Source organism: Suricata suricatta, chromosome 10 (assembly GCF_006229205.1).
Source record: "Suricata suricatta isolate VVHF042 chromosome 10, meerkat_22Aug2017_6uvM2_HiC, whole genome shotgun sequence".
NCBI lineage: Eukaryota > Metazoa > Chordata > Mammalia > Carnivora > Herpestidae > Suricata > Suricata suricatta.
The window spans coordinates 61,271,358-61,279,849 of record NC_043709.1 but is presented as its reverse complement, the minus strand read 5'-3'; the positions used below and the strand labels follow the sequence as shown (position 1 = coordinate 61,279,849).

General features: G+C 49.6%; 1 protein-coding gene across 1 annotated transcript in view; it reads right to left on the bottom strand.

Moving 5' to 3' along the window:
• Nucleotides 1-7,786, bottom strand: part of KRT2 (keratin 2) — a 20,455-nt gene extending 12,669 nt beyond the window's left edge. Inside the window, exons 1-9 of the mRNA XM_029955491.1 lie at nucleotides 7,169-7,786; nucleotides 5,976-6,190; nucleotides 5,568-5,628; nucleotides 4,658-4,753; nucleotides 3,858-4,022; nucleotides 3,432-3,557; nucleotides 2,401-2,621; nucleotides 355-389; nucleotides 6-260 (exon numbers count right to left, since the gene is read on the bottom strand). Coding sequence (XP_029811351.1) covers nucleotides 6-260; nucleotides 355-389; nucleotides 2,401-2,621; nucleotides 3,432-3,557; nucleotides 3,858-4,022; nucleotides 4,658-4,753; nucleotides 5,568-5,628; nucleotides 5,976-6,190; nucleotides 7,169-7,786 — 1,792 coding nt within the window. The remainder of the gene's footprint in view (nucleotides 1-5; nucleotides 261-354; nucleotides 390-2,400; nucleotides 2,622-3,431; nucleotides 3,558-3,857; nucleotides 4,023-4,657; nucleotides 4,754-5,567; nucleotides 5,629-5,975; nucleotides 6,191-7,168) is intronic.
• Between the last annotated feature and the right edge of the window lie 706 nt (nucleotides 7,787-8,492).

Below are 8,492 nucleotides of genomic sequence, written 5' to 3'. Positions count from 1 at the left end.
GGAGCCTCCTCCAGAGCCATAGCCACCTCCACTGCCCCCTCTGGAGCCCCCTCCAGAGCCATAGCCCCCTCCACTACCCCCTCTGGAACTCCCGCCAGAGCCATAGCCCCCTCCACTGCCCCCTCTGGAGCTTGATCCTCTGCCCCCAGAGCTGTAACTGCCACTTCCAGAGCTGTATCCTCCTCCTCCAGAACCGGATCCTCTACCTCCAGAGCCAAAGCCAGATGCCACGTTCGAAGACACGGTGCTACTTGTCACAGCTGCAGGGAGAGACAGCATCCCCGTGGAGACCCTGAGTGCCTTGGCGTCCTCCTGACACACCACCCACAGCACAGGAACGCCCTCACTACTTACACACAGTCACGTTGCTACTGAGGTCTCCAGACATCCTGTCAGAAAGAGAGAAAATAGCTCATGACAGAGCCCTTGGGGTCTGTAGATATGTTGTTCTACAGCCTCCACCTGCAAACATGCACCCCAATAGTCAGCCACCAGGGCGCCCAGGCTCCACTCTCTTCTGTGCTGCTGGATCACAGAGATGTGAGCCCCTCATTTCCACATGGCATAGCATCCCAATTCATATTAATTTTTTTGCTCTGATAAAAATGATCAGAAAGCAAATCCCCGGGGGCGCCTGTGTGGCTTAGTTGGTTAAGGGTCCCACTTTGGCTCATTTCATGATCTCACAGCTCGTGAGTTTGACCCCATGTCAGATTCTGTGCTGACAGCCCAGAGCCTGCTTCAGATGTTGTGTCTCCCTCTTTCTCTGCCCCTCCATCTCCCTCTCTCTCTCTCTCTCAAAAATAAACCTTTTTTAAAACTTTCTTTAAAGGAAGCAAATTCTCTTCTGATTTTCAACCTATGTTTGAATTTAAATCCATCTGAGGAAGTTCGCTATTCAAAATCCAAACCACACTAGAAATTTTGGAATGAGACTTGCACTGTGAACATTCAATTTGGGAAGAACTCTAACTCTATACAGCTTCTCTCTGCTCCCTTCCAGATGCCCCCACCAACTTCATCTGAAATCTGCACCACTTCTTGCAGGCACAGCCTCGAAGACAGGTACAGAGCAACAGCCTGAGCCAAGTGGGTCCTTCCCCGTCATACTGGCTTACTGGTGGCCCGGGGCAGCTTGTCCCCTTCCAGGTGCTTCCACCAGATGAAATCACTGGGGATGCCAGTGACAATGACAGAGGGCTCAGACAGCATCTTCAAACACAGGGAGGAAAGGTTCCCTTTGGCGAATTAGCAAAGGGCTCAGTTTGTCCCTCCAGAAATCTGCAAAGAGCTGAGTCTGGCACCTGCTGCTCAGGGGACCGTGGGCCAGTCATGCCTTAGCCAGTCAGCATGTTCCAACACGTGATCCCCCTGTTCTGGGTCACCAGGTGGAGGCAGAAGAGGCCATGCACCCTGCAGACCCATAAACCAATGTTTCATACTATCTAGGACTAATGTGATTTCACAGCATTTTATTTTTTCTTACAGAAAAACCCAGATTAATTTATTGCTCAATCTAATTTGAATTACTTTTTTTATAGTTTATTGTCAAGTTTGTTTCCATATAACACCCAGTGCTCATCCCAACAAGTGCCCTCCTCCATGCCCAACACTCATTTTCCCCCTCCCCCACCCCCATCAACCTTCAGTTTGTTCTCAGTTTTTAAGAGTCTCTTACGGTTTGCCTCCCTCTCTATATATAACTATTTTTTCCCCTTCCCCACCCCCATGGTCCTCTGTTAAGTTTCTCCTGTTCCACATATGAGTGAAAACATATTGTATTGTCCTTCTCTGCCTGACTTATTTCACTTAGCACCCTCAAGTTCCATCCACGTTGGTACGAATGGCCAGATTTCATACTTTCTCATTGCTATGTAGTATTCCATTGTATATATAAACCCCATCTTCTTGATTTTTTTCATGATTTGGCTATTGTTGAAAGTGCTTCTATGAACATTGGGGTACATGTACCCCTATGCATCAGCACTTCTGTAACCCTTGGGTAGATACCCAGCAGTGCTATTGCTGGTTCATAGGGGAGTTCTATTGTTAATTTTTTGAGGAACCTCCACACTGTTTTCCAGAGGGGCTGCCCCAATTTACATTCCCACCAACAGTGTAATTGGATTGACTTTAGCTTAATTTGATTTAATTTAATCTGACTTATTAGTCATTTCCTATTGATAAAGCTACAACTGTAATGTACAGTGTACAGTTGTACAGCATTACAATCCTATTGAATGGCTGCTTGGGGAGCAAGGGACATCAGCTCTCAGCTGCCCTGGTCCACACACCCCTACCCCATCCCCCACCCTTTCCCTGCCTTTGCCTGGGGCCGTGGTTCTAAGAGAGAGGGGAGGATGAATGGAGTGACCCTTCTGCCTTCCCAGGGCCCCTCACCTGCACTCCTCGCCCTCCAGCAGCTTGCGGTAGGTGGCGATCTCCACATCCAGGGCCAGCTTCACGTTCATCAGCTCCTGGTAGTCTCGCAGCAGCCGGGCCAGGTTCTCCTTGGCCTGTTGCAGGGCATCCTCCAGGTCAGAGAGCTTGCTCTGAGCATCTTTGAGGGCGTTCTCTCCCTTCTGCTCTGCATCTGCAATGGCTTCTTGCACACTCTTACACTGGGAGAGAAGGAGAAAAGGTTTCTGTTAGTCCGGAGAGGGGAGTCTGCCTGGCAGAGGGGGCGGGGAGCAGATGTGTTTAGGGTGTGAGAAGCCAGACTCAAAGCCCTGGAAGTGTCGGGTTCCCCCTGGAGTTAGTGCAAGTCAAAAACCAGGACACCCTGAGACTTGTTGCCATCTCTGGGGCATCTCTTTCCAGTAGCCTCTGACTGGACCCAGATGTATTCCCCATAATGACCCTTACCTCATAGTGCAGGGCCAGAGGCATTGTCCCAGTCTATAGTCGCAAATGAAAACATCTGATGTGGACAGCTTCACAGAACTCCTGCTGCCTCTGGGGTCCCCTCTCTGCCTCACATTTTCTCTCCCAAGCTCTCATCCATCCCCCGGCCAGCTCCCTGCTACAGCCGCTGCCCCGCCACCCGTCACTGGCCAGTGCCGAGCATGGAGGGTAGGCTCTGTCTGCAACCCCCACCCCTCCACTGGCCAGATGACCTCTTGTCTTACTTGTTATCACTCCCTTCCACTAGTGGAAGCAATCCAAAAGATAGCACAATTCTTTCCCCGCACTAGTCCTCACTTGGGAATGCCTCTTAGACCACCATAAAAATTGTTATAAGCCTTAAATTATGTTACACTCAAGGTATTTGAGATCAACATATGGTAGATTCAAATTCCTCAGTTTCTCCTCTTTCACACACACACACACACACACACACACACACACACACACACACCCATACACAACCATCCACCCACCTGAGCCTCACTTGATCCCTAGAGCCACACAGTCCTCGGGGCTGTGCTCACCTGCTTCTTCACTTGGGCAATCTCCCCTTGCAGCCTCTGGATCATGCGGTTCAGCTCACTGATCTCCATCTTGACCTCCTTCAGGCTGTCTCCATGTTTCCCTGCAGTAATCTGGAGTTCCTCGTACTGTAGGGGAGGAGGGCAGTGACAGCTTGAAGGAAGCTTGGCCTGAGCCAAGGTAAGTCTGATGCAGGCTGGGTTGACCAAGCTGCATTCATAGGAGGTGGGGGACCATCTCACGTCCCCTAAAGGATTTGGTGCCATTGTCAGTTGAGGGCAGTTTCGGCACTATGGACACTTACTTAGGAACGACACCCAACTTCCATTAGACAAAAGCACCAGTAGTCTCACTGAACACCTTCCGGCTGGGGTGAACCGCAGCTTGTTAGACAGAGCTGAGGCTCACTGTGCTCTCCTTGCACTTGCCTTGCTGTGGTACAGGGCCTCAGCCTCTGTTTTGCTCTTCTGGGCTATCTCCTCATACTGGGCGCGGACCTCGGAGATGATGCTGTCCAGGTCCAGGCTGCGGTTGTTGTCCATGGACAGGATGACATTGGTGTCGGTGACACTCTGATGCATCTGGGACAGCTCCTGCAACACACGGGGAGGTCTGGCCATGGCTTCCCTTCCCACAGCCATTCCCCTCCCCGGTGTTGGGGAGTCCTCAGACTAAGCTGGGCTGGGGGCAGAATACACTAGGCAGGATTAAAACAAACATAACCACCAATCCCAGTCTTCTGCCAAGTGTGTCCAGAGAACTATGGGAGAGGAGTCTGCATCTGAGCCTCCACATTTATAACCTTCATCATTTATGCAGTTTTGGTAAGTTTGATGCCTCCAGAAAGAAGCCTGTGGGTGACAAATGTCTTAAATTTTACTTCCTGTTTCAGATGATAGGTGTGCACATGGGCAGGGAGGGAAGGACTGTTGCATTTTGATCTCTGAAGTACATTAGACATAGGGAAGGGGACAGGACAGGTCTCTTCCTAAAGGGAGTTGGACATTTGAGGAATGGAGTGAGGGAAATTGTCCCTGTGCTCCCTGAGCCTTACTTCTTGTGACATCACAGGAGAAAGTTCCTCTCTTCCAAGACCTACACCACAGAAACCCCCTGGTGGCCTGCAATGATGGCAGGTTGAGTCAGGCAGTCCATAGACCCTACTCATCCCACCTTTTCACCAGTTGGGAAGAACTTCTTTGGTAAGAAGTGTGGGAAACCTCCTTACCGCATCATAAAGGAATTTAATGAACTCAAGTTCCTGAGTCAGCACATCCGTCTTGGCCTGCAGCTCCACCTTGTTCATGTAGACATTGTCCACATCCTGCAGAAAGCGTAAGGGGCCTCTTGGTGAAACTCATGCACTGCTGAGTGTGTGGGCCCCACTCTCTCTCTCTCTTTCTGACCCTCTCTTCTATCCATTCCTTGCTGATTGCTCTCCAACATCCTAGGCACCTCAGGTGAGCCTCACCTCCAAAGGACCTCATTTAGTCTGGAGTCCATGATGTATCTCTACTGGGGGCTCCACACCTCGTTCACTGCTCTAGTTCCCCAAGACCATCAGAGCCCTAGTGGGACAAGCTTTGTCAACCACTCTCTCCCTCCTGCTTTGCTTGGGATACTGTGTGTTCCCACTGTGGGGCAAATGACCTCAGTGGCATTTAACAGCCCTCAAGTCTCCCATCCTGTCTGTCAACCCTGCCTCTCCTAAATTTCTCTGGATTTTATACCAAAGCTTCTTTGGGATCCAGGCTGAGAATCCACTCGTCTGCCTTCTAGCTCAACTTTGTCAGCACAACCGACAACATCTATAAGCAGGCATTCTAAGACAAGTCTATCCCTTCCTCAGCTCTTTAGAAGAAAACTAAAGGGCTTTCTTGTGTTTTCATCTTGCATAGTCCAATACAGGCTTTAAGTAGATTGTTGATAGAAATTCTCCAGCACATCTGCACAACAGCTCCAGAAGCCTGAGCTACAGAGACACTTTTGCTTTCAAGAGAACTAGCCACAGACACTCTTCACCCGTTTCCCTTGTTATGGCTGTTTTTACTCAGAGCTGTTCTCTAGCCTGTCTGCTTGGACGCAGTGGGCTTCCGAAGCCCCTCATTCCCACCCGGCCATGATATTCTCTTGCTCACCTTTTTAAGTGTCACGAAATCATTCTCAGCAGCTGTGCGCTTGTTGATTTCATCTTCATACCTGCAGGGACCCAGGGACATGGCTGTTAGATTAGTTCCAGTTTGTTTACTTTTTTCTTTTCCTTTTCCTCCTGGACCCACCCCTAAATTCTCCATTCTCTGAGAATATTAAACACTCTTTTAACTACCTAAATTGTAACTATGATGCCCCAAATAAGGATGCCTTTCTATAAATTAACTCACAAACATGTGAAAAAATCATGAGCGCTAGAGCCCTAAATGTCTTCCTCACAAATAATCGACACATGAATCATCACCACAAATGCAGTAGGGAGATGCATGGCCTCCTGGGAGAATGACTGGATGGCTATGATCAATATTTATATCCATTCGGTGTTTGCCACCTACTTCTTCTTAAAATCCTCAACAAGATCCTGCATGTTGTTCAGCTCTGAATCTTGTGATGTTCTTTCTGCAGAGAGTGTATCCACATATTTCTTCAGTTTGGCAATGTACATTTGAAAGATGGGCTCCAGGTTGGTGGTACGGGTGCTGACGTCCATTTGCTGTAGCAGCTCCCATTTGGTCTGCAGTACTTGGTTCTGTTGCTCCAGGAACCGTACCTATGGAGTGACCAGAAGGGGAGCACATGAGGTCTGGATCGCCCTTCCCACAAGCCAGCCACACTGGCTCAAGTCAGTTCTGAGCCTGCCTCAGAGCATAGAGAGAGAGGTCTCCACAGCTTTGTGCTCACAAGCCGGATGGTGGAGCCAGCTTGAGCTCCCTGCCTCCACACTTAGAAGATTCTACAGACTCCTAATGTTACATCTGCATGCTTTCCATGCAGAGAACTCTTTTTCCTACTCCACAGCCCACTATTTTGTGTGGGGCTGCTCCCAAGACTCCAGACCATTTCCCTCTCCCATCCTAGTTGAATTCCCGGAAAAATGTCCCAGGCAAACCAAAAATAGGCATTCACTGGCACTGATCCTAAAGGTGCTGAGTGTGAGAGCACCAGAGGGCAGGGCTCCTCATTCTGATTTTTATAAGCCTCATAAATTTCTTAGGCAAGTTCATCTGCCTTGAAATAGGACAAAACCCTGTAATGCTCAAAAATGACACCAATAAACACTTTATGGATCACAAACTGAGAATGCTTCTCTTAAAGGCAGGAATCTCATTCATTCCCAAGCAGATATTTCAGGTTCAGCTTCCCAGAATTTAATACACTAATACCCACTCAAGAAGGAAAGACTATCTCAGAAGATGTGTTACCAATTCCTTCCAAAACCGGCTGCCATGCAGCCTGAACTTCTCCGTCCATTTTACGTGACTATTTCCACAATTTGCAGAATTTTCCATAAATGTTGCTTATTTCAGCTGAAACCATAAAGCCAAGGGCATCAACAATTCCTAACTGCAGACTGTCTCAGAAGACATAGCCCATGAAGCCAGCACGTTGCCCATTTGGGAAATAAGCCAGGCTAGTTTGACAACACTGGTGACGCCTCTAGGAAAAGAGTCTGTGCCGTTGGGTCATCAGGTAGCAGTGGACGTAGGGCATCCTGAGCTTCAGAGGGAGCCAGCTTCTCATGACTCACCTTGTCAATGAAAGAAGCAAATTTGTTGTTGAGAGTTTTTATCTGCTCCCTCTCCTGAGACTTCACCTCCTGGATCTCTGGGTCAACTTTCACGTTGAGAGGCTGCAAGAGGCTCTGGTTGATGGAGACTTCGTGGATGCCTCCACCAGGGAATCCTCCAGGCCCCATGCCACCAGGACCCCCAAAACCTCCAAAGCCAGTGCCACTTCCAAAGCCGCCTCCACCGAAGCCACCTCCACCGAAGCCGCCTCCACCAAAACCAACACCTCCAAAGCGGTTGCTGCTACCAAAACCGATGCCGCCACCAAAGCTGCTGCCGCCTCCAAAGCCACCTCCTCTGCCACCAAATCCACCACCGGAGCCGAAGCTTCCACCTCCTCCAGCCACACTAATGGAGATGCTCTTGGTTCCTCCAAGGCCAACAAGGCTCCGACTCCCAAAGCCACCTCTGCCCAAGCCACCTCCGCCACCGCCATGGCGGCTCAAGCAGGAGAAGCCAGTGGCTGATCTCCGGCTCCCACCGGAGACCACAGCTGAGCCACTGCTAAAGCCCCGGAATCCTCCTCCACCACCTCCTCCTCCTCCTCTTCGAGATTTGCATGAGATCTGACAACTCATGATGCCTTTGCCCAGCAAGGAAAAGTAAAGGTTCCGAGACGAGTGAAGGCTGGAGACTGCTCTGTGACTGGAGGACCGTCAGGGTCCCCTTTTATACCTGCCAACTAGATGTTGATGTGCATGGGCGTGGGCAGACTGATGCATGGGTTTGGTCTGCCTGGGAGCTACGCCTGGTTACTGATTATCAGGCTAATAGCCATTAAAAATCTACTAATCAGCTCCATCCCAAAACTTGCTTCGCCTGCAAACTTCTCCTGTTTATCTGGGCATCTGTCATGCAATTCGATTTTTGTGAAATCATCAAAAGAGGAGATCAGGATGTGGGTTTCTCAATCTGAAAAGAGACCTTCTGCAGAATGCTGTTCCCTGTTTTGGACCAACCCAAGGGAGGGCAGCTGCTACCACCGGGCCTGTGCAGGCTTGCCACCCAGAGAGGCTGATGAAAGAGGCGACAGGGTTTAGAGAGTGAAGGGGCCCCTCGATAGCAGCCTTCGAGTCCTCACTTTTCCCTCTGCTCCAGGAAGAGATTCAACCAGTGCCTTTGTAGAGTACAAATGGAACATGGAGAAGTATACATATTCTTATAGAAAGAAGTCAGCCGAGGGTGTGTCAAAAGAGTTGTTGTTTTTGACTCTTTCCTATGCCACACCAGGAATGCACAATAGCCAGTCACTGAAGAGAGGAAAGTTTTCTTTCCTGTAACCAG